At 40.8% G+C, this 25236-nt stretch overlaps 3 protein-coding genes across 9 annotated transcripts in view; 2 read left to right on the top strand and 1 right to left on the bottom strand.

Moving 5' to 3' along the window:
* CCDC85C (coiled-coil domain containing 85C) overlaps positions 1-6381 on the top strand; it is a 109930-nt gene extending 103549 nt beyond the window's left edge. Inside the window, exons 5-6 of the mRNA XM_041476330.1 lie at positions 931-1029; positions 2626-6381. Of these exons, the coding sequence (XP_041332264.1) occupies positions 931-1029; positions 2626-2715 (189 nt within the window). The 3' untranslated portion in view covers positions 2716-6381. The remainder of the gene's footprint in view (positions 1-930; positions 1030-2625) is intronic.
* A 104-nt stretch (positions 6382-6485) lies between these two features.
* Positions 6486-22858, bottom strand: CCNK (cyclin K). Of its 5 annotated transcripts, none has more exons than XM_041476327.1 (12): positions 22733-22858; positions 22006-22112; positions 20727-20993; positions 19661-19742; positions 18947-19078; positions 18048-18153; positions 17850-17907; positions 15875-16044; positions 14681-14961; positions 11035-11068; positions 9913-9987; positions 6486-7809 (listed from the first exon to the last, which is right to left on the bottom strand). In XM_041476327.1, exons 3-12 carry the CDS (start codon positions 20921-20923, stop codon positions 7187-7189), a joined length of 1758 nt encoding a protein of 585 aa, XP_041332261.1. In that variant the 5' UTR covers positions 20924-20993; positions 22006-22112; positions 22733-22858; the 3' UTR covers positions 6486-7186. The 5 variants fall into 5 exon arrangements, with proteins under 5 accessions (XP_041332261.1, XP_041332259.1, XP_041332260.1 ...); XM_041476325.1 differs by lacking the exon at positions 22733-22858 and adding an exon at positions 22474-22710; XM_041476326.1 differs by lacking the exon at positions 22006-22112 and having other exon boundaries at positions 22733-22853.
* Positions 22859-23060: 202 nt separating this feature from the next.
* Positions 23061-25236, top strand: part of SETD3 (SET domain containing 3, actin histidine methyltransferase) — a 62585-nt gene continuing 60409 nt past the window's right edge. Inside the window, exon 1 of one of the 3 annotated variants that reach the window (XM_041476321.1) lies at positions 23061-23312. In XM_041476321.1, coding sequence (XP_041332255.1) covers positions 23182-23312 — 131 coding nt within the window. In that variant the 5' untranslated portion in view covers positions 23061-23181. Of the gene's footprint in view, positions 23682-23768; positions 23788-25236 lie in introns of those variants that run through there. The other 2 variants (XM_041476323.1, XM_041476322.1) reach the window with 2 other exon arrangements.

Below are 25236 nucleotides of genomic sequence, written 5' to 3'. Positions count from 1 at the left end.
TCCCTGGTATCCCATTTCGAGGAGCAGCTGGTGCTGTTTATACCTCAGCAAAGGCTGAAACCCATCCTAGCATGGCACCTGGCTCTGTACCTCCCTGGGATGCATAGGAATATTTATTCATACAACCACACCTATTGTACACCTTCCTGCGTGTGTGGATGCATTGTGGTGAACGAGACCATGTGCTGTTTGATGATGTTGGGTGGTTGCAGGATCTCTGACCCTGCACACTGAGCTGACCACCTGGCTCATCAGTGGTGAAGCCCTGGGTGAGGTGTGTAAATCAGCACAGAGGCAAGAGTAAAACCTGGGGGCTCCTGTGTTGTGCTGTGCCCATCTTGTGGGATGTGCCTGTCTGGAGGAACTGTTGGAATGCATGTGGGTGTGACAGAGGGGTTTCCCTTGGGTCAGTGTTTCCAGCTGGAAAGGAAGGTTGCCTTTAGCCCCAGGCAGTCTCCTTTTGTGATCAAGGGACCAGCTGGCCACAGCTGGGCACTTTCTCCCTAAAGGAGCTCTGTGGGGATGGCCAGGACAGTGGGATGTGGCAGGCCAGGGCTGGCTCCCACTTGAGCCGCTCTAGAGGTTTGGGTGTGGGCAGCACATGGTGAGCAACATCATGCTTGTTGGGGTGCTGCCTGGAAGGTGGGACTACCAGCAGCCTTCCTGGAAGAGATGCACTTGTGGGCACAAGCAACCTGCTGCCAATGGTCCCCAGGCCTGGCAGCAGCCACACCACGAAGGTGGTGGGACAGAGGCAGGACGTGGCTGGGGGAGCTGGGAGGATGGAGGTGCTCAGCTTGATGTCATGTTTGTCTTTGTCTCGAGGCTTTGTGAATCCTGCCAATTTAAATACTTGTTAATGATGTTCTTAGGGACACAAATAACTATTTGAGGATCATAATGGTTTTGTAATACTGGTTTTTTTTGTAGGTCCTTGAGGTCCATGAAAATTTGGACAGGCAAATGCAAGACAACTATGAAGAAGACCTAAGTGAAAAGGAGAAGGCAATAGTCCGTGAAATGTGCAATGTAAGAACTCCTCCCAGCAGCTCTTGGGGTTCCTTTGGTGGTCTTTTGTTAAAAGGATGGAGGAACAGGGATCTGCTGCATGTAAGCCTTGTGAGGTCCATAGGCACAAGGGAAGAGTGGAGGCTCTGCTGACCACTGTTTTGGGTAATCTGAGTGTCTCGTTCACTGCACAGAGCAGCCTTTGCTCAGTGGATAGTCCCCCTTTGCTGCCTCCCTGGCTGTGGAGTAGCTAGTCTAGCTGACCAGGGATGTGCAAGGGGCTCTCCCTGGCTAGGAGAGTCCTGTTAGCAATTGTCTCCACATGTGCCCTTACGGACCCAGTTTGGGTTAAGCGACAATTGCTTGCCATGTTTAAAGCTGTACAGCTTGAACGGGTTTGAGCCCAAACCATGTGGTAATGTCAGGGGGAGAATCGTGTCTGGAGCCATCGAACAGCATCATGATATGTGGGGTGCCATTAACACTGCTGATGTTTTGGGCAACCACACTGTTAACTGAGCTGGCCACATGCTGTGCGGTGAGCGCTCGTACCCAGCCTCTGCTCTGCGGTGGCTGCTGTCACAGCATTGCCTCCAGCCTCAAAGCACCGTGGCCATGCTCTGGCTTTGAACAGAAAGTTTGAGATTTCTGCTGGAACACAGCCTGAGCCGCCTGTCACCTGCAGTTGGAGATGTGCTGTTCAATTGCTCAGAGCAGGGAGGAGAATGCCTATGGGCCTTCTTTTTTTGAACTCCACCTAAGAGGTGGGCCCAGGTGGCATCATTTAGTGCCTTCCAGCAGTTGAGAGGGGCATAATGCTCTGTTTAATTTCTGAAACCCACCTTAACCCTAAAAAGAGGGTGTGAACAGAAGCGCAGCTTGCCAAGCTAAATCACTGTGAGCATCCTTGGCAAGGGCTGAGGCACTTCTCTTTGGTTGCTGGATCCCTACAAGCAAAGCAAAGACCAGAGTAAATTAAACCCTGATTTTTAGGATATTTTGTCTGCTTAATTTCCCTTGTAGCTGTGCTGGGGGAAAGGTAAAATACTGTAACTTCATCCTCCCAAACTGACTCATCTCTATTTGTCTATCATCAGCTGTTTTCTCTTTAAATATTCATTTCATGTAGATTCAAGGCAGCTATAAGTTTTTTGCAGTTTATTTTTTTATTTAAATTGTGGCCCTAGAGTGATAAAATGTATGTTTTTAGAAAGTCATGTATATATAATTTTAATCATTATCTTTTTCATTATCTTTTCTGTTCATGGTAGCATCTTTTCTATAAGCATGGCAGGGTTGACCTACCATTGAACTTATGTTCTGAATCTAGTGTATTTGTTTTGTACTATTACCCCAGGCAAAAACGGTTCTAATTTCAAGAGGGACTAATTAGAAAAATGCATCAATGGTTTCTTTCCTTGGAAACTGGTGCAAAGATGCCATCCAGTGTCCCTGCTGAGAACTGCAGCCCAGCTCTAGGAAAGGGCTGCTTTTGGCTTTCAGACTGCAATTAAAACAATATTGCTATTCCTCAGTGGCTTTGCTGTTTGAACTTTTTTTTTTTTTTAATTTTAATTCCTGTTTTTCTCTCCCCAAACTCTTTCTTTTTTCTTGCAGGTTGTCTGGCGAAAGCTGGGTGATGCTGCGAGCTCCAAACCCTCCATCAGGCAACATCTGTCAGGAAACCAGTTCAAGGGTCCCTTGTAGGAACACCGTCCTGGCAACTGGAAGCGATGGATTCTGTGAAGACTAAAGAGGCAGAGCTCAGTGTTTCTGGCTGCCTGTTCTTTGGGAGTTGGGGTTGAGGTTTTTCAGGGTTTCATTTTTTCTTCTTTTTTTCAGCATTTTTTCCTTTTTTTTTTTTTTTTTGTAACAATAGTGTAAATATGGCAGCTAAAGGCCTGCTTTCCAGGCTGTGGTGCTCTGGAGCTACTGTTCACCGGGTAACCATCCAAGAATGCCAGACTTGCATCATTTTTATTGTAGTTCAAACCTGCTTTGTTGTAATGGTCTGTTTGTAGAATTAACTAACTCAAGAGAATTTCTAAGAGGAACAAGAAGAACCCTTAACCTGCGGAGAAGTCACCATTTGTATTGCTCCTGTCCACCCGCTTGTCTGTGATTCATAGCCATGTTAGTGGCTCCAGGCAGCCAAGGAAAATGCAAGTCAAATTCATTGGCTTACTGCCTGCCAAGTTCATGAGCTGCTAACAGTTTTTTTGGAGGTCCTTGTTTTGAAGAATGACATGCAACTGTTTTCACAAGGCTCTGTGTAAAATACTGAGTGGCAAGCTAAAAACACTTGTACTGCCCTACATTGTATGGTGGTACTCGTCACACAAGTGCACGTAATTAAGACTCCATATCAGGTGATAATGAACAATTTTTCATGATCAAATGACACAAGATTTCTGCAGTCATAATGTGAATGAAATCACTTAGCCACACAACAGTATTCCCTAAAAAATGGCAACACTTTTCTTGTAAAGCTTTCACTATGAAATAATTCAGCAGAAACTGCTATCCTGACAGTGCTTATGGCTTTCACAGGATCTTCAAAAGCAGCTCATCTTTCACATAAGGAAGATTTGGGTGGGTTTTTTTAATGTTCTTGCTGGATCCCTCACCTGTACTGGTTCCCTCACCTATACTGGTTCCCGTGTAAGGTAACCAAACAACAACCTTGCAGAGCTGAATAAAAACTCCATAATCACAGGCTGTCAGGTGAGACTACTTCCTGCCATTCTAGCTTTATTTTTGTTAATGAACCAAAACAAGTGGGTTTTTGCTTCTTCAAATGGTTGTATATAAAATAATGGGACTTACATATTGCTATTGTGAAGTAGCTGCCTGTGTAGTTGTAAGAATTTGACTCCCTCCTTTTCCAAGTTGTCACAGCAGCTGTCCCTGTATTTTATTAGATGTTCTTTCCCAAGAGTCCAAGGAAGCGGGGCTTCGTTATTAGAACTCATTGGTGTAAAATAATTTTAAAGACAGGCATGTGAAAAGATCAAAGCCTCCTCTTCAAAAGTTACATCAATTTTAGTGATTAGTTGTAGGACATAGTAACCTCAAACACCATTACTTTCTTTTTGTTCCCTACAAGAATCAGTCACAGCTACAGATAGCTGTATTAGCTGGACAGGTTCTTCCTCTAAATTAATTTGTTCTACCAGTTGAGTTCTTGACTTGTGGTATTGTATTACATGGAGCACCGATACAATACCAAGGAACCCATGTGGTTTATTATGAATTATGAAAGGTAATTGGTCCCGTGGTGTACAATAAACTACAGCTGCCTGGCTGAAGAATTTGCAGTGCCAGACCAGAAACCTGTAGCCAGTAAAAAAATAGAGAAGGAATACAACCAAAATACAAAATAACCAGTAAGAGTAAGCACCACTTCATTATGCATTGCAGAAATAGAAATGTAACAGTTGAGTAGGTTATTTAAAAATAACCAACCAAGAACCACCCCCAAAACACAAGTGCATACTCTCACTCACACACCCACCAGTAGATTATTTCCTACTACTGCTCAGTCAGTGAACACTGAGCTAGATAGCTCTCAGTCTAACAGTATTTACATCCCATGGAGGCTGGAAAAATCCATTCTAGAGTTTGTCTCTTTAAGCATCTTTAGAGGATTTTGGATTTCCTCCTCTTTGCTTTTTATTTTGACCTCCAGTTTCTAGTCACCATTGGTGATTACTTGTCTTCCTCCTGTACAATTTATACATCGAGATTTCTGTAACAGAAAAGGTGATGTAAAGCAGAGCATCATTATTCCTTAACATCTAAGGCCAAACTGAGGGTTACTTTAATCTATCTGCTTAGCCCATTTTAACTTTGGTGGCATCTGATTGCTGGATTAAGCAGAGTTGAAGTATATTTGGAACAAGGTTGATTTTTGTCAGTGATTTTTAACTAAAGCAACACAAATGTTGCCAGCACTTGGAGAGAGTTAACTGTGTTCATGACATGCTTGCTATTTAAGAGGTATATGAGGCTATTAGCAGGTCCTCTCAACAAGACAAGAGCTATACTCATCAGATGACTAGTCTCACCACTATGTAATTCCCACACAAATATTCCCTGCTCTCAAATCTCTCTCAAAATATGTTCATTGACTTCAAGCAAAGCTTGTTTTGTTCCACCTGCAGATCTCACCTACAAGGAAGTGCTGCAACTGAGGTCAATTAGCCCTGCAAATCCTGAAGAGCCACTTCATAGGGTAGCCAGCAGTTCAGCTGAACAAACTTCATACTCATAGGGTACTGCCCTTTTTATCATCTTCAGTGTAAGGTGTTCATCACTGATTTTGCAGAACATGACAGTGCTGTACCTTGTGGTGTTACTGTTTAGAGGTTTTTAGGCTTGCCAATCTTCATACTTATTCCATTTCAGCTATAAAATGTCTTCCTGGGGAAAATGATGCTCAATGATTTTACAGGATGACTTGGGTGCTGAATTTTCAGCTGTCTAAACAGATCTTTTATATGCATATTTAAATTCACTTACCTATGCGCTCAGTATCCAGTGAAAACTACCTGAGGAGTTTTGTACGTGACATTGGAGGGGAGCATCCCTTGAAATAGTGGCCATTAAATTCATATATTTAGGGCAACAGCCCAAGATAATTTCCTCAAGATTGAAGCTCTGGGTTCTGCAATCCTCTGGCAAAAAAAGCATCCACTGTTTACAAATGGACTTTGCTTGCTTAAGGAAAGTAAAATCACATCCTTGACTTTTGTTGGAGTGACTGGAGTTAGCAGCATTTCCCTAACAGTTCCTGAAATGCTGCAGTGTAACCAGCTTCAGTTGGCTCTTTGCACCTTGATAAGACTGCTGAGCACAACCTTGTTTGAGAATGGCACATTTTTATCCAAATATTAGATATTAAATGAAATCAGTGTTAAAGTGACCTTTTATCTTTCTAGAAACTGGGGGGAAGAGTACTACTGATCTTTTTCAAAGTGCATGACTGTAAAGTGATAAAATTGTATATTTTTCATAATGTGGGGAAAGTCTATTTGTGCTGCTTTAGAAATCAGTTTAAAGTTTGATTTCTGTTAAACCTGTGATCTTACAGCCCTGCTATATTTTCTGTATATGATTTACAAAGAACTGGAAAAGTTAGCACCTGCTGTTGTGTATATAGCAAAATTCTTTAGACTTTAGCACGCGTTTTTACCTATTATTGAACCACTCTGGCTTTTTTGGGGAAGGAAAGTAATAGTACAGTTTTTTTTGATAATGTGTGTAAAACATTCTTTTGAAATATTTTAGTAAAAATGAAGTAAGAGATTGATTGTGATAGTGTATACTTCTAGCTGACTAAAATAAAATACATTCTTTTTAAAAAAAACTGATGAGTAAGATTTGGGAGACCACTGCTGAAATACCTTGGAGTAAGTATCTTGGAGTAACCATAGTTATGACCTCTGAACTAATATGAAAAACCTGGAAATCCACTAAATTCAGAACCAATTTTATTTGGGTAGAGTGAACAAAGTAGTCCCATTTATAACTATGATGTACATCACAGTAGGCTGTTACATTCAGACTTTCACACTTAGAAAATATATATATTATGTACAGGAATTTGCAAATAGGTGTAAACATACAATATTTTAAGATACCAGTACATTCCAAACCAAAACTATCAGCAAGGCAAACACCTCAAAATTATTCCAGTCAGCTAGCATTCAGAATCTCTCTTAAATAAAGCAGCTTTTATGCTTGACATCATGTTGTTTTACTTACTATTAAAAATGAAGTTTCTTATTATAGATCAAATATCATAGTATCTGGCTATTTTGATACTTAAAAATAGGCACTGATTTCTAGAAGGAAATTTTCTTCTTACTGATATAATTGAGCCAATATGGCTGGTTTTGCTAGTACAAAGTAATCCAGTGCTGGAATAAGTCAAGACAATTTAAACTTAAGTCAAATGTATAAAGTTAGAATAGATACTGCAAAGCTGATTAAAATCTAGAAGCCTAAATAACTCACCATAAACCATACTGCAAACAGATCAGCTAAATTTTCATTTAATCTCATTTCTTCATCTAAATTATACAGATTACCCTCCTCTTCATCTTTACAATGTAGGTTTTGGCTATCTACTCCTGCCTAATCAACATAAAGGTATATTCGTGCAAATTACCTCATGCTATCTCATCCATGTAGCACGTCCAAGTCCTGCTACAGGTGGCATACCAGGTGGTGGAATTGGAGGTGGTACAGGTGGCTGTCCACCTGGGGGAACAGTAGGAGGGGGGTAACTAGCTGGTGGCATTCCCAGCCCTGGAGGTGGATGAGGTGGCACTGCATGAGTTGGAGGCAGTCTTGGAGGTGGGAAATTAGGGTTGTATGTAGGCGGAGGAGGATATCCAGGAGTAGGAGGTGGAATATTGGGTGGGGGGAAAGAAGCAGGGGGTGGAGGTGGAACTGGTGGTGGAGGGTTGGGAGGGTAGACATGAGGATGATACGGTAGATGAGCTGGTGGTCCATAGGCCGGTGGTAAAGCTCCGTATGTTGGTCCTTCTGTTTTCATCATCGACTGGAGACTCTGATAACCCTCCCCTGACATGTAAGAATTTGTAGTAGACATCCCTGTAATATAACTGGTGGGGGGTGGGGGTGGGGGACGATGTGGCAGAGGGGGAGGTTGATGTACCGGGGCAGGATGAGCAGGAGGAGGAATCTGGACCTTTGGCATATCTACTGAGTCCACTGTAGTAGATTGCTCTGGTTCTCCCATTGAAACTGCTGTTGTCAAAGGAGGCTTGCGCTCTGGAAAAGAAAATTTAATTTATTTTTTTGAAGGACAGTGGCAAGAACAGCTTCTGAATACTTCATATTTTTCCTCCAGTTAAATTAGCAAAAGAGAACTCAATTCTCTAAGTCTTTGAATGCCATATGGTATCCAGTCAGACTGTCTCAGGTCACTAAAAACCAACTAAACTGCCTATTAAAGCTTCAAGGTCAGCTTTCCCCATTCTAAAAGTTAAATTCACCTTTCTTATTACTATTTTTTATAATTTAAATATTGTTGTACAATCAGCAGAATTAACAGACTGGATGGATGGAATCACAACTAGTGGATTTAAAAAGTCACAGGAGTCATGATACCAAAAGTCTTTACTTCAGTGCTTTCACCTTCTTTAGTTCAGGCCTCCTTTCTACCTTTTTGGTAGTCCAGGAGGTGGCCTGGGATTACCCTCTGCACTTCACCTGCCTCCCATATTGGGAAACATTATTTGAGAACACAGGCCAAAGTCTCAAGTCTAACGCTCAGTTCTAAACATGTTTACCAAAGACAGAGAAAAAGAAAACCAAAGGGTAAGAAAGAAGGGCATGAAATCTGATCAGCTTTGCCCACTGATTTATTTCAGTGAACTTAGTGCCTGATACTCTGGAGAAGTTCATAAAAAGGTCAGCATTTTACAGAATTAGCCACTTCTGGAAAGAACATGCTTTAAGCTGTCTTCTTTTTAAATAAGAATTGTTTCTTTTCCCCTCTTAATGCAGACATTATAAAGTAAGTAATAGCACTAGGATGACTAACCTAATAGCAACCTCTCTGTATGGTCAGAGAGATTATTAGAAGGACCAACAAAAAAGAGTCTGGGACATCTTGCTTGTATATATGAGAATCTACAACATTGTTCAGTAAGAAAAGCTACTTAGAAACACATGCAGGGCAGTCATTTCTAGTGGCATACTACAATGTCACTGTTAAACAGAATTCAGATAAATCCTCCTCCTAGTTCACTTGGACAAGATGCATTGTTTGTTTTCACCTGACTTTTCCACAGCGCTGCCCTTTATTTTGATAATGTTTCAGTACTTGTACAATTACATCCTTGTATAAACAAAGAGGAAAATTTCAGGTAACAAGGGAAATAAATCCATTACCTGCCTAAGTAGGATTTTAACAACAAAACTGCCCCTTAGGAAAGCCACATAACTAAATCACACAAGGTAGGCATGCTGGCTGTGGTTAACTCATTATTTCAGTGACTTCAAGTTCCTAAATTGTAGCAGGCAATAATTTCTTCATTTGCTCATTTTCAGAACCATTCTGGATGCAAGATGTGCATTCAAGATTTAACAACTGAAGGAATAATGAGCATGGTATTTAGAAAAACTTCATTCTTAATTAGATTTTAACAAATGAAAGAAGTCCTGCTATATTTCAGTGCACTGCTTTTCTCTCTCCTAGTTCTCTTTGGAAGCTGTCATCTTACAGTTACATTATGGACTACGGGCTGTGAAATATTTATGTCCTATTTAAGGGTCACTGGAAAACAGCTAATGCATCAAGGCACTGGAAGCACATTTTTCCAACAGTACACTTGATTTTGCAAACATATGGCACGAGTGCAGTATTAGTGTTCCCTGGCAGAAAAAAATCATCTTTTGAGGTACAGCAGAGGAAGTATCCTCCCTGTGGTGGTTTGGGTTTTTTTTTTCTGTATTATTGTTTGGAAATTGCACACCTGCAGAATTCCTGTATGACAGATATAACATGGAAAACTTCTATAGGACAGCTGAAGGCTGCTCTAGTAAACCAATATGGCATCTACCATCCTTTTGAGATCAAAAAGTCCCTTTTAGCCTGCTATTAACAATTAGTTTTAGTCTTCTAGGCCGTTAACTGTTGCAGCTTTGTTTTGCCATTATCCACCTAGTATAGTCTTGTTTCCATTCTAAGTTTTTTACTTACTGTCTGGAAAAGCCTGTGCTACTATGATGAAATTCCCTCTAGAGCTTAGCAACCTTGTATTTTTACTTGCCAAGAACATTAATCAAGGCAACAAACCCCTGCCCCCACCTGAATGAAAAGCAAGAAAGTTAACAAGAATAAATGTTTTGAAGAAAATAAAAGCATACCTGGAGGCGGATGTGCAGGAGGTATTGGTGGATGTGAAGTTTCAATTTTAGGAATTTTAGATGGTGGCGGTGGTTCTAAAAAACATTTGTCAGTTTGTGATTGGTTATTGCTCTGCAATGTTTTCCAAATTCCAACTCTGCTCTCGTGATAATGATTATCATATCACACTACGCTATGCAAAAGTGCAGTGGAAATCCTTTTTACTAGCTATGTTTACTAAAGAAAACTAAAATCAACACTTTTGTATAAATTAAGTGGCATCAAGTATCACATACAAGTCTTCCAAAAGAACATACAAGTTCAAGTGACTTTGTAACTAGAGACAAACTGTCCTAATAACAGTATGTAAGTGAAGATGAGCAAGTGTATGCTTTCTAGCCCAAAACTTGAACTTGTAAATAGTTGGAACAGCTCTCAGAAGATGACCTTTGCTTGGCTAGGGAAATGTGTGTCATGAACCAAACAAAATAGTGATTGGACGGGAGAAAGGAGGGAGAAGAGACAGCTGTCTGGAATCTATCTGCAGAGCTACAGGGGAATAAATGCCAGGCTTCCTTAAGAAGCACATCCCAGGATCCTGAACTACTTTGTTCCAAACCATGAAAGTGAAGGAAAGCCCCCAAATAAACAAAATAACCAGGTATGATAACTGCAGTGAGTATACATTTCTTTCACTACACTATTGATACAAAATACCTTTTTATGGCAGCCATTCCAACCACCAACTACAAACATCACTGATTACCAACCACTGACTGTTAGTGCAGCTATTTAATGACGTGGTACCTTCAGTCACTTCAAGGCCTCACAGCTTGCTGAGGAACTATTCCCAAATGATGCATGGAGTTATACATTGAGAACTGACTAGTTTAGCAAGACTTCTACTGAATTGACTCTGTTAAGGAACTCTTTGGGCACAGCTATACTCAATTTATTTCAAGTTTTGTAGTTAGGAACATTTAAAAAACCATTATTGTATATATTTAAGGCACATTATCAGGATCAAAATAGTTTGGAACTGCCAAGCCTGTAAACAGACAAACTAAGTGCATGTCAGCAAATTACTTATTCTGGTTTAGGCAGTAAAATGGAAGCAACATGAATAGAATATTAATATTTACCTGCTGCCTTTGTTTCTTCTTTTGGAGATACAGCCTGTTTGAAAAAAAGAAAAAAAAAAAGATAAGAATAAGACCATTTCAGTCAGTCTCTTCTCCCAGGTAACAAGTGACAGGACAAGAAGAATTAGCCTCAAGTTGTGCCAAAGGAGGTTTAGATTGGATATGAGGTAAAATTTCGTCATGGAAAGGGTGGTCAGGCATTGGAACAGGCTGCCCACAGAGGTGGGTCAGTCACCATCCCTGTAGGTATTCAAAAGATGTGCAGATGTGGCACCTGGGGACATGGGTTAGTGGTAGACTTGACAGTGCTGCATTAATGATTGGAGTTGATGATCTTTAAGACCTTTTCCAACCAAATGCTTCTATAGTTTCTTACGACAAATGCAAGACGAACAAAGTCAAATCACACTGGTGAAGCCCACCTTAACTAGCAGAATAAAAAGACTGGAAAAATAGCAGGTATTTTATATGCAGCATTTCCTGCTGTTCCCACTGCTGAGTATTACATCTCATTTAATGTATCTATCATCCACTGCACATACGTCATGGTCCGGTTCACTGCTCACTGAGCTGAAAACAAGAGGCTTGGCCTCTGTTCCCAATTCTGCCTTGACCTGTCACTCAACCTTTGCCAAAATCACTTCAGGCTCTTACGCTTTATTTACCAGGACAGGAGAGCAGTGAAAGTGTTGCACAGCATAAAACATTTCAGAAGCCTTCAGATGGAAAGCACTGTATAAAATCCAAATGTTATGCCAGGAAAAAAATGTATGCATACTAAACAAAACCCACAAACCCTCACATCATCCTTCCAATCACAAGTTTTTGGTTGGGTTTTTTCTTCTTTCATTGTTCTTTCATTGCAGTTTTATGAAACAGCCACAGATAAAGGAATAAAAAAATCTTCCCAGATTACACAGTCCCACTGAGATGACTACTTGATGGTTTCTGAGAAAAGCACAGAACTTAACTGAAATTTTAAGTACAACTATATTTAGAATGAATGATGAAGGTCAGAGGGGTACAGTACATAGCTTCTCTGTCTTTTCAATGAAAATGGTTTTTTAAGGGACTATTTATCTCTAGTAGCTTTACCTGCACAAATTGTTCTATTTCCTTCGTTTCACTTTCCACAGTACACTTCAATCCAATTTGAACAGTACTTTTTCTTAATTCTTATGGGTATGCTCAAAATTTTTTGTGTCTAATTTTTGCCTGCTTGAGGCAACCTCATTCTTATATTCCTTTGATAATCACTTCAATTTTCCAGACACCATCCAGCTGCTTTCCTGCTTTTAAAGGACAATCTTTATCTTACCATTTCAAACACACAAAATTTTTTCTTAGTGACTCTCATGGACTCATCTTCTGCCTTCATTTTACTTGGATGGTCTTTTCTTGACTTTCTAGCACTAAATTCCATGCCTGTAAAACAGCATCAGCTCTCCCTGCACTTTCAGATAGAAGCAAATCACTGCTTGTTGGATCTTCTCCAAAAATCACTCATTTTGTGAAGTCAGTTGATCACTTCAGGTGACAAGCAATTCAATTACTGTGCATTTGTTAATATGGAGCAATATTAAAAAAACAACATTAAGGTACACCATTACAGAAGAAAAAGAAACTGGAGCAAAATAACTCATGACAGAAAAAACCCCCCATCAATTTAAACTGCATTTATGCTAACGAAAAAAAAAAAAATCAAGCAGCCACAATTCTCTAACAACAGCAGCTGCTAAAATAGAGATGAGCATTTATTTGGCAATTCTACTGCATTGTAGTTTGTACTGCCCCAGCCAGAACACCTGACGGTCATAATAAACAATAATAAATTATCAACATTATCTACTGTCAGGCTGGTGGATATTTAATACCTCCTGCTGAATCTATACAATAGAACTGTTCCTTTACTGCTGTTTCTATGAGCAATAAAATTGTTCCCCCCAACAATTTCTAGTTTAATCCAAATGAAAATAATTACATCCAATAATTCACCAGTATATTTTAGTGAAATCAACTGAAAATTCAAGCACTCTTCACCACTAGAGATGTGGAGGATGTGCAGATGCTTTAGACACCTGATACGGGCCTCTAAGTCATGGGCCAATGCCTCAGCTGCTTGAAAGCATTTTGGCTCAGTAGAAGGCAATGGGAGTTGTAAGAGTTCATGTAAATTGAAAATCTGGCCTCCAGGAACAAAGTCTATTTCTGTTCTGCACAAACCAAAGGAGAAGTCATGCAAAGCCCTATTTATAGAAGCAGGCAAAGATTTTAAGTAAGGTTTATGGCACATCTAACTGAAGAACATTCTAGAAGCGCCAAGTAAGTTTTTCAAATACCACACATCCTGTTCTCCCAACAACTTAGATGGCACACACAGGAAAAACCAAAATTGTTATTAACAGTTTCTGATGTGCCAAACTGTCCCAAGCTTTTTTGTTGAAGAAAAATTGTAAGAGATCCTACAGGTCTGACAAATCAAGCAGAATTTGTGCTGATGGCATAAAATGTATTAAGTAAAAAGTAGAAGAAATACATAATACCTATAAAGAACTCCCACAATTTTCAGGCTAATTAATAATATTATCACCTTTCTATACTGAACAATGCTAAAGTTCAGTGCAGCAACTGAAAATTTCAGAGCAGATCTTTTCCTCTAGTAAGCTCTATCCTGCACTTACAAGACCAAGGTTTTACATTTTTGTCTTTTTTGGGAGTCTGCCATGAGGAAGATGCTGCACTCTTCCAATTCCATTTCATTCCAATATTTTATGCTTACTCCTAGTTTTTGTTTTGGTTTTTTAGTTTGTTGTTTTTGTTTATTCCCCTGCTGTCTGTTCTCTAGTTTGGGCATGCATTAATTGCAAGTTGGAGCAAAAGTCAGAACAAAATTTACAACCTAAATGGACTTGTTCCAAAGACTGTACTTCCGAAAACACTCCTGTTGCTAAGTAAACACAAAAGAAGACTTGGGTAACACTTTTTTTTTTTAACTTACAAGTAAAGTGTATACATTATCATACATTAAAATCTGAAAGCTTCATTTGAACTTGATGCTCAGAGTACTTGCGACACTATCGAACTGCTAATGTAGCTTCTTATTTTCAATTATGATGTGATATTATGGACAAAGTGAGGCTATAAAACCTGATGATGTATAGGCTGCTACTATTAAAGGATTATTTTAAAATACCTTTTTTTTCAAGAATTTTGACATAACTTTAGAAGTCACTATTCTCTTAATATTAGTAATCAAAGAGTCAAATAATGTCTTCATCGGCATTGTGCACATCCCTACACTGAGGTGCAGCACAAGAACCCCTCCCTAAATTAAACCTGTTTAATAGAGAAAACAATGAAGTTTGATAGCCCAGAACCATAAAAACACTGAGAACCTGAACAGCTCATGTTGACTTAAAAGGCTTTCCATGGCTTTTGGCTCAAGTGGAGTAAGAATGTCACATGTCAGAACTGTAAAGGCTGTTCAGCATTAACAAAGTTGCCACAAACCAAGGAAAATCAACTACATAAAATTAATGATAAGGCTCATTCTTAAAGCAAACACAAGTCTGCTGCTCTGTGGCCTTTAAATCAAATGGGTATCAGATCAGCCTGAAAATAAATCGCAAGTTAAAGTTCAACTTACTGCTGGTCTTTTAATCTGTCTAGGAGGACTTGACTGGGGAGAGGGCTTTTTAGATTGCTGTGCTTGTGTTTGCTGCTGCTGCTGCTGCTGTGCTGACTGCTGAGACTCTTTTTGCTGCTGTGTCTGGGACTGCTCTGAACTTTGGGATTGCTGTGACTGCTGTACTGTAGGTGCCTGGGGTGTAGACTGAAGAGATGGTGGCTGCTGCAACTGATGAGGAGTATGATGAGGCATTTGCTGTTTTCCCTGTGAGTATAGATCCAGGATCTGATGACAGATATCTTAATAACAAAGAAAGAAAATTCAAAAGTATTACAATCTTATAACGTACAAGCATATATTTACACAATTATCAACTCTGATTTTTACTGGACGTCAACTTTGGAAAAATTCACGGCAAATATTACTCATCATAATAATTAATGAAATACCTTTTATAAAACAGATTAATTTTCAACTTATACTTGCATTTCTGTGTTTCTTCTGCCTATCCTAAGCAATATGTACATGTATATGCACACCTTTCTGAAGAACAGTGTGTCTTGGTAATAACACACTGTATGTCATTGCTGTGTGCCTGGAGAGCCAGTAACCACACTCACAGGACAGTAATACAGCAAGAAAGCAAGTGGAAGATTATATGTTAAAACATATATGTCTTCTTAGGCCAGTCAAAATGTTTTAGGAAACAAAGTAAAGGACTAGTATTAAATACTTCTTCCAACATGTTAGGAGCTAAAGGTCCCCCATAATCTGTTCATGGTTCACAGTACATCACAAAAAACCTTTTATCCTAGCAAAATTTGGTAAAAGAGAACAATTATCAATGGGAAAACTGCTGGAAGTCAGGCTCCATTAGTTCCACTGTTTGTAGAACACTTACTTAAAATGGGGAGTAGATAATAATTAAAAAAAATAGAAAACACATCATGACAATTCAGGCTAATTGGATGTGTTATAAACTAAACAAACTGTAAAGCAAACATTGAACAAAAGACTAATCATGATGATTAAATATGCTCCTAAGCTAAGCCAGTTCAATTTAAAACCTGATTAGGGCACAGCACATACAAGCTGAGTTACATACTTGACACAAGATTATTTTGACTGAAACCTAGATAAAATGCTATTTGCATTTATTTATGACCTAGGCCACACAGTTACAAGAGATGTTGTAGGAAATGGTTTTCATACCTTCCAAAACATCAACGGGAACATCTTGGACAAACTGCTCCCACCATCGTCTGTACATTGGTTTTGATGTCCATTCCTGTATTTCAAACTTACACAAACGGCCTGCTAAGTACATAACTGCAACAGCTATGATCTCAGGCTCCCACTGCAGGGACAGTGTAGTGCAGAGGCTGCAACAGAAAATAAACCAAGCAAAACACAACCCTGGAGATTACCTGATTGTCCAAGTGCACTCTAAAGTACAGCAGCTATAATTAACAGGGTATAAAATCCCACCACAATTCTAACTTCTCAGGCAATTTTAATCGAGAGCCTTGTTAAACGAAAGAGTTTACAAAGCTAAACTATTTCTGGACTACCACTGTCATGAAATCAGGTCCCAAATCAGATTTCAGAGCTTCCAAATGTTTGTCAATAAAATGTAAACAAATACTAAACAAACCCCCAAAAAAACCATACAGAACAGCCAACACAAACTTGTAAAGCAACTTGTCAAGCACAAGTTTTAGATCAATATATAAAAGGTTATCTCCTGAATGGCCTTTGTTAAAGGTAATGCTAAAACAATTGATGTTATTTGTAATATTGATATTAACTAAGTTCCTGTCATAATCAATTTGATTATTTCCTGATATAAATTTTAAATTGTGAAATATTTTTCTCTCTTTTCTCCATAGATTCTGTAGCATATAATCTGCTTACAGAATTTTAAATCCAGCCAGCCAGCTGAATGTCCATGAATTCCTGTGGCTGTGTAAGAGCAGAACCCTTTATTCTAAAGGCCTGTAGTGCAAAGCACAGAATTATTTTCCCAGGATCCTATAAACAAAGTAAACTGCTAATATGGTGCTTATTAACTAAGCACAATATAGCCTCCTCAGAACAGAGGTAATTATTATGCATGATTTGAAACAACTCCTCCAACTTCATACAAGTGTTTTCCTGAAGTGCATTTTAATTGTTAGGTTTTTTAAATATTAAACGCTACCTAATTCCAAGTACAATGGTGCCCAAACTTTGATGGATAAATTACAGTACTTTGACAGGCTTAAAAGTGACAGTTATGCCATAATTTTGTTCTACCTCTATGACCATAATCTGCAAGACTCTCAGCAGCTGAAGTAAACATCTCTTGAGATCCACATTAATTTTGGTCAAATTAATTTGGAGAGTTTACAAAATCTGAACCCACACAAGGCTAATTCAAATCAGGCATATGATTAAAAAAACACCTCTTTCTTATAATGTTCTGCTGCTGTAGGCATGAGTGAAAGCCATGTATTCCCAATTTCTGGACAGTCAGACCACTTAAGATATTTTCTTATGGGTTTGCTATGGAAACAGAAAGTAATATTCAAGTCCTTAATAAATTAACTTGCCCAGCTCTGTAGAATCCTCCTGGACAAGACTAAAGCATGTCAAGTTGTTTTGGTTTTTTTTTTTCAATATCACATGAGAAATGCTTTTACATGCACTCCCATTAATTGATGTGATTCTTACAAGTTCATTATTCAAGAAATTGTAAATCCAGTGCTAAAAACTGTATTCCTCAGTGAATTTAACGGCTACTTCACTACTACCAAAATATCACATTAAAAATATTGATGGAATTGAGAAGTGAGTTATTTTTTTCAGAATGCACCATGTATCACAGACTTGGCAAGAAGCTGGTTTGTATCCTGGGGATTGGGAATTTGGTTTGGCCCTTTCAAACAGTAAGTTTCTTTTTAATGCAGCACTAAGTTAGTGCCACAATACTGCAGAGGTCTTACTGGTCTACTTCAAACTCACTCCAGATTCTGTGCTCAATGAAACTATCATGGTAATGATGGAAAGAAAAACTGAGGCACATGACATGAAAACATGTAATAAGCAGAAAAAAAATTGAATATTTGTCAAAAAAATATCCAATAACAGAACAAATTAAGCAACAGTAACTATTTCACTTTGAGAATATTTCCTAGGTGTATCTTACCTGTCATTGACAAATGTCCATGCCATTTGAACCAGTTTTTGAATTTTATTTTTGTCTCCTGAAAAACAAACAGAAAAAAATTAGGACATAAAATTGGGAGGGACAAACAGCTGGAAGTAGAATATTCTTGCACTATTAATATATTAAGTTCTGGAAATCAATGACAGGCATTACTTGCTCACCCTGCCAATATTTTACCTTTGAGTTGTTTGGCATACTTGAGAAGAAATTGGTATGGATGTTCCACTTGCAAATCAAACTTTATTGTTTGTAGTAAGATTCTTTCAAGTACCATCACTTCTTCCTATAGAGAGTTACAAGGTAACCACAGTATTATTTCTTCTTTCACTCAAAAATATTTTATGCTAGTATAGGGCATGACTTCACAGCACCTCCAGGAAGCCATGTCTGTCTTCAAGGAGTACAGAAAGCTCTCCAACTTAAAATACTATTTTAAACTCAGATACCTTTTCTTCACATTTGTTTGAGTGAAGACAGGGGATGTGATGTTTAAAATCCCTATTCCTCTGCAGAGGAATGAATTGAACCAGACACAGCATGAAAATGCCAGACACACAATCACAACAAAAAGCTCTACCACATCTCACTCAAAAGTTTCAAGTCCTTCTGCTATTTAAAATAAACAAATTTTAAGAGAAACATAGTTTTGCTAAGACAATGCTGTAAACAAGAAACTTCTCAATACTTTTGAGATCTAGTTCTCTTATTTAAGATTCACTATTAATTACTTCCTAAAATCCCATTCAGATGATTTATGGATTATGTCTTGGTAACATTTCTTGCTCTGGCTGAAATTACTCAAATTTACTTTAAATTGCAAAATAATATCAGAATTTACATGAAATAAAATGCAAACTTTTAATGAAAACAATTATCCCAGTAAACTCCCAAAGCTATTTTTATTAGGAAGAATTACTTTCATTGCTACCAATCACATTACCCAGAAGAGCAATAAATGTATGCTGAACATCTAATTTAATTTAGAACAACTGAAAATCAGTCAATGCTCTATTGAGTGTGTGTCACTTTACTACAGTACAACAGGAAGAAATCAATTTCAACATGAGTATTTTTACCTTTGGGTCATCTCCAAACTGTCCAAACTGTACATCATTTAGCAAGCTACGAGCTGTTTTAATTATGTCTTTACATTTCTTGGGTGTTTCTTCAACCTTTCCTGCTAGGAAGAGGCAGCAGGCTCCTGTCACCTAAAAAAGGCAAGTACTTTCAAAAAGTGGTCTGCATGTAGATATGCAATGGAGTGCAGCATTAGAAAAGCACTGTCAGTATCCATTAACAGTACTGCAGAAGTCTCTCAGGAAAGACTTAATGAGCATACTAATTTCTATTTTAATATAGTGTTAAACTTTTATTTTTTCAGAGGAAATACACAGAATGTGGAAGACTGTCTATTTTATACAACTTCATTTCAAGGTCAGAAACCCAAAGCACAATTTGTCCCAGCTCAATGTAGTCTGTCAAGCAGTTTTAAAACTGTATGTAAGTTCTTTTTCAGCTAATACAGAAGTGCCAGCACTATAGCTGCTACTCCTAAAGAACAATATCAGCAAGTCATAACTGCAATGTCAATGCATTTCTGAGCATAAACAGAAATGTATAAACAGGCAAGAACAACGAATTTTAAGCTGTAATAATTAAAAGACAAAATGTAATTTTCCATCTTTCTGTAGTGAACAGCAGTAGTAGTACCCAAGTGACTAATCACCATTTCAAATAGTCCCTGCCTAGTGCAATCATTAAACTAAGTCATCAATATTCTAAATACTTACATATCTTGGGAACTGTTTGAAGGAATGAAACATATAAAACCGATGGAAATAAATTATTCCAGTTGCTAGAGTGTCATAATGTCTGTGGTGCAGATTAAGGACTTTCAAACAGCACATAAAACAAATTTAAAACCAAATATGCACAACAGATTCTACTTTATCAAGTACTTCACATAACTGGCTGTTCAGTGACCAGTTAGAAAACACTGCAAGTAAAACAGGAGCTTTAGAAAAAAACCCAAAAACACAAAAGCCCTTAAAGCTGTGCAAATACTATGATGAGGCCCAGATGCAGCTGATATCTAAAGCATTTGTTGTAAGTGTGCAAAGTCCTGACTGTATTTACAAAAGGATGCACATAAGGTCACCCTGTGTTTCACCATACCTGCCTCGGAGAAGGTGAAATCCAGCAGTAGGTACACGAAGGAACAGAACAATTATCACTTCACATTCAAGGGCTGGCATGGAGGAAAGTTACTATCCACACCTACAAATGCAAATAAAATCTGAACATGCTCCGTACTCTTCACTTTAAGACAAGTAAAAAATTTGTCTTCACCGTGCTTTATTAAAGAAAGAACCAAGGAGATTAAAGGAAGCATAGGAATATAGGAAGCAGAAAATTTAAGTGGCTGCCTATGAGGGAGTAGTACAGTCTGGAGAACTTATACACAGTTGTAAATCCTAAACAAACAAAACAAAAAAACAGCCACCAAAGACCAAGACTGGGGAGGCAGAGGTTAGAAGCCTCAAAGGCACAATCTAGAAAATTCAAAATTTGAGAAGTCATGTAGATTCATATACTGAAACAGTTTCATAACTCACAGAAGTTACTCTTAATTGGAAAGTTTGTATCATCTTACTTCCAAATTGGAACCTTGTTTATTCAATGAATGGATAGAAATTGTGTACGAACACATTACATCAAAAGGCACTTCAACACAAATATATTTTTGATTAGCAATTAAACATCTGAACAACTGAGCATGTCACATTTGTTGCATATTTTATTCTGAAAACTCACTATTCATAAAGACATTCATACCAACACGAGTGTAAAGGATACAGCCCTAAACGTGTTCCCACATCGAATATGAATCTGGCTCCTTCCCTGCGGTATCGTGCCTCTGTAGCTGGATCAAGCCCTTCAAGCTGTGATGGTGTGTGTGCCAAATCTTTCTTATCCCAGTACCAGCATGGCTTTGTATGGTCCAGGTTTGCCAAGTTTAGAGAAGGGCTGGAATTTTCTTTATTCTCCTTCATTTATTAAAACAGAATTGTCTTTGCTGTTTAAATTTTCAAAAACGAAGTCTTCAGAGAGTCACTTCAGGACCTTGAAGAAAAGAAAAAAGGCATTCTTTTAAAATAGAGAGAACTGTCTTCTGAAATTCCTGCTCAAAGAAGTGTAAAGAAGAATAGTACTTAGCCTTGCCTGTTGGAAAGAACTTTTTCCTATGCTCAAAGACAAGTAACAAAGAACTTTGCCTTTATCCTCCTCATATATTGCAAATACAACCAAAGAAAAAGCCATATTGCTATTACCTGTTTAATAACGAAACTTCAAGAATACATCTCCAACAATATCTGCTATTTCCTAGTAGAACAACTTTCATCTACATTGTCAATAAAACTAGGAAAAAACAATTCAGTGATGGCTGTAGAAAGATTTGGAAAGCTAGGGGGATTAGCTGACTATAGGAAAGGCCCTGGTGAGGCGAGCCTGAACGGTCTCTTAATACCTGCCTGCTCCCAGGGATAGCCCGAGCAGCAACCACTTGGCAGGAGCTTTGAAAAGTGACCTGTACTTGCATTACTTAAAGAAAAAAAATGTATCAGTGTTCCTTCCCATACCAAGATTGAGACAACCGAGATGTGAGTTTATAAAGTAAGGCAGCATCCAAAACCATCCCCCAAACAAGGCAACCGAATACAGCCCAAGAGTCTCCTCCTTGCCTGTGTTTACCAGCACTTTGTGTACAGAGATGCAGATCACAAAGCTCTGCAGGCACCTTTCTGCGTTTGAATTATAACAGACGCTCAGCCATGCCTCAGCTTAAAGCATGAGCATTCGCTGTGTTTATTTCTTTCAAGCATAAACCTGCTCTTACTCCAATTCAACTAAGTCCAGACACTACTCACAGATTACTGCAGTCACCTGCAAAGGTTTGCATAACAGACAGTCATTAACGTATGATGCAATATATTCGCTCTACGCAAGACAGTCACAGGAAGACATAAACTTAAAACTCTTAAAATCACTTTTTCGAGACGTTTCCCTTCCGAAAACGGAAGGAAGATCACGTGAACAGCCACAGAACGATGCCTACAATCGGCGCCTCGCTCACCTTCAAAAAGTTTCTGTTTTTCAGAATAAAGGAAACTGTCTTTGCCTCACGGTGGTTTTGGAATCACCTTCACAACTCGTGGTATCGGTCACAGACAGATCTAAACTCTGCCACAAGAAAAAGTAAATGGCTACTAAAAACTATTTCCAGAATCAAGAAAAGCGCGCCAGGCCACGACCACACATTCCCATCACATTTACTAGAAAGGTGCTATTTTTTATAACTGTAACGATCCTTCTTCCTTACAAGACATTTTGCTTTCTAACTTCTACAGCGCTTAAAAACCAACCAACACCAAAAGCGCCTGAAGCGACAAGATCTGTTTCTATAAAGAAGCGAATGCATTTCCGAAAACGGAACCAGGAATGAAAATTATCACCCGCAAACACCTTAAATGAACCATCTTAAACGTCCCAACCCGGACCGCAACTCCCGGAAATAATAAGTTTCCCCTGCCTTTTTACGCACCCCATTAAAGTGGCGGAGAGTTCCAGAGCTCGATCGCGGCTTTTTCATACGTTACCTGAGACGAACCCACCGCCGGCGGCTCCGCCCCAGCCCTGCCGGGGATGCTCACACCGCCTCAAACCCGCCCGCCCGCCCCTGACGGGGCTGACGGTGCCCGGGGAGGCGCTCGCTCCCCACCCCGGCCTCCCCGCTCCCTTCCCCCCTTCCCCAGGCGGCGGCTGTCGCCGGCGGGCGGCCCGGGCGGGCCCCGCGCACTCACAGGGCTCGCGGGGAGCGGGAGCCGCACCGGAGCCGGGGCCTCTCAGCGACAGCGCGGCCTCCGCGCCCTGCGCGCCGCCATCTTGGGAGCCAGGCCAGGCCGCGCGCTGCGTCATCACGTCGCAAGGGCGTAGCGCGCGAGGACGGAGGTCCCGCCAATGGGAAGCGGCGGCGCCCCCTCGGCCTCCCGCCCAATCCCGACTTCGTCAGCGGCTGCGGAGCCGCGGCAGGAGACCGACGCGCTGCCGTACTCCGGTAGCGGACCAATCGAAACGCTGAAGGGAAAGATTGCGCGCCACAGAAACCAATAGAAACCTGAAAGCCGGCCGACAGGGACTGAATGACAGCCAATGGGCGCGCTGCCGTGCCCTTGCTGAGGCCGGCCGCGAAAGGATTGGCCGCCACGGGAGCGGGAGGGGCGGGGCCTTCCGGCGGGCGGCAGCTCGGCCAATGGCGGCAGGGGGCGCAGGAGGGGGCGGGGCCGGGCGGAGCCAGCGCCTCCCCACCGCGGGCAGCGGCGTCCGGCGCGGGCTCGGGTGCGCCGCTCCCTCGGGCCAGGCAGGAGCGGCCGCTGGCGGGAGGTAAGGCGGGGCCTGCCCGGGCCCCCTCCCCTGCCTCAGCCCCCCGCTCCGGCGCGGCACGGGCCCTTCCTCTCAAGCCTCCGGGCGGCGTGGGCTCGCCCCGCTCCGCCGCCTCCTTCCCCGCAGGAGGCGCCGCTCTTTCCGGACACCCCCTCCCGCCGCCCCGGGGCGCGCCCCGCGGGCCTCGCCGCCCCTGCCTTCCTCCGCGTGGCCGGTGCGGGCTGGTCCGGGCCTCCTTCCCCCGGGAGCCGCATTCTCCGTCAGGGCCCGCCCCGGCCTTTCCCTCTCCCGCCGCCCGGCCGAAGGGGCTGGCGCGTCCCCGGGTCCGCCTGGGCGGGTTCGTTCCAGCCCGGCCTGCGCGGGTTTCTGGTGAGCGAGGCGGCGACACTGGCGTTTTCCCCTTGCCCCATCCCCCCTCGAGAGGCTGACAGAAACGAGAGTAAAGCAAATGGCTTAAAACGGCTTTCCTCATGATGTAGTTATTTTTTAGGTTTTTTTTTTATAATATGTGGTGCGGTTTGAATGCTCCCTGCTCCTGCTTCAGTTTCCCATGGAGCCTCCCTTGCCCCCCGCTCTGGGGGTCTGGCTCAGGGGCGTCTCTGCGGGTGTGTGGCTCCTCAGAGCCCTCCTCTGGCTGGAGAAGAGTGCTCTGGTTTCTTTCCTTTCTCACCCCGTCTGCAGCCTGCTTTAGCAAAAGGGTTAAATCTTCGGAGGGGAAAAAAAAAAAAAGAGGGGGAGTTAAAATTAGAATAAATCGTAAACTGTGTATTGACAGGGGCGTTACTCCTGAAACAGCCTCGCTATTTTAGCCTTCCCCTCTTGCTACAACAGCTGCCTGTCCCATGAACTCTTCCTCCTCTTCCTTACCCAGCAACACTTGGTTAGAGTTGCTTGAGCTGAGGCTGTGCTTTGCCTTCAGTTCTTAGCAAATTCCTAAATTTTGAATTTGGCATGCAGTTTTTTACCCTACATTCAGCTATCAGAATAGCTCAGTTCTTCCCTTTGGAAGTTGTCCCTCATGGTTCAAAGCTGCTCTTGCCCCAAGCTTGGTATTTGCTCTTCTGGATGGACTTGTCCTTGGAACCTAAGCTTGCTCCTGAGATCAAGCTGAAGGTAGATTGTCCCTTCTAAGAGCATGTAATGTAGGCACCTGTCTATTCAAGTGACAGCTTTGTTCTCTGAAAGCTGCTACAATGTTAGCTTAATGTCTTGCAAGTGTTTTCTGCCTTCAGTTGTTGTAATCCCATAACTGTCAAGTGAAACATAAGCATTTTGTAGGTGAGTAAAAAACAACTGTGGCATTCTGTATGTCCACTATCAGGTTCCTGGTACAAAATAGTAAGCCAGTGTACAAGTTGTGGGCAGGAAAGGCATGATGGGCTCAAAGGCGGGGGTGGCTTCCTGATATTTTCACTCAAGTAACTTAATATGGTAGAGATTCTAGCCTGCTGGCTTGTGCCTTAGTAAAGTTTTCAGTTATGTTTAGCAGGGATTGAAGTATATCTTGCAGAAGAGTTGAAAACACATTCTTGACATTGTGTGCTGAGAAATAGATTTAGGCAGTTGGGGGGAGAAATGCCACAAGCCCCGAAATCATTTGTAATCTGTATATCACTGTTTCCAGAGATGGCCTGATCTGTTGCTGAAGTCAGATGTGCCTTGAAATAGAATTCTGATTTAAGTATGGTACAGAAATTAAAAATAGACTGCTTTATGCCTCTCTGTATGGAAAAGTATACATCTTGGTGATATTTTCTTTGTAATAAATCTATTTAGATGTGTCTACTGTATCTGTGTAATACTTCATCTTAGTGGTGCTGGTTATGTAGATAAATTGTGTAGTTCCCAGCAAGTGAGTATGTAGTGGTTGCTCTTTGAAAAAAAAGGCACTTTAAGGGTACTGGAGGTCTTAAGGGGTCTGTAT

This window comes from Pyrgilauda ruficollis, unplaced genomic scaffold (genome assembly GCF_017590135.1).
Source record: "Pyrgilauda ruficollis isolate IOZ18807 unplaced genomic scaffold, ASM1759013v1 scaffold38, whole genome shotgun sequence".
Taxonomy (NCBI): domain Eukaryota; kingdom Metazoa; phylum Chordata; class Aves; order Passeriformes; family Passeridae; genus Pyrgilauda; species Pyrgilauda ruficollis.
Note: the sequence above shows the minus strand (reverse complement) of the source record. Positions and strands in the feature narration are given on the sequence as shown.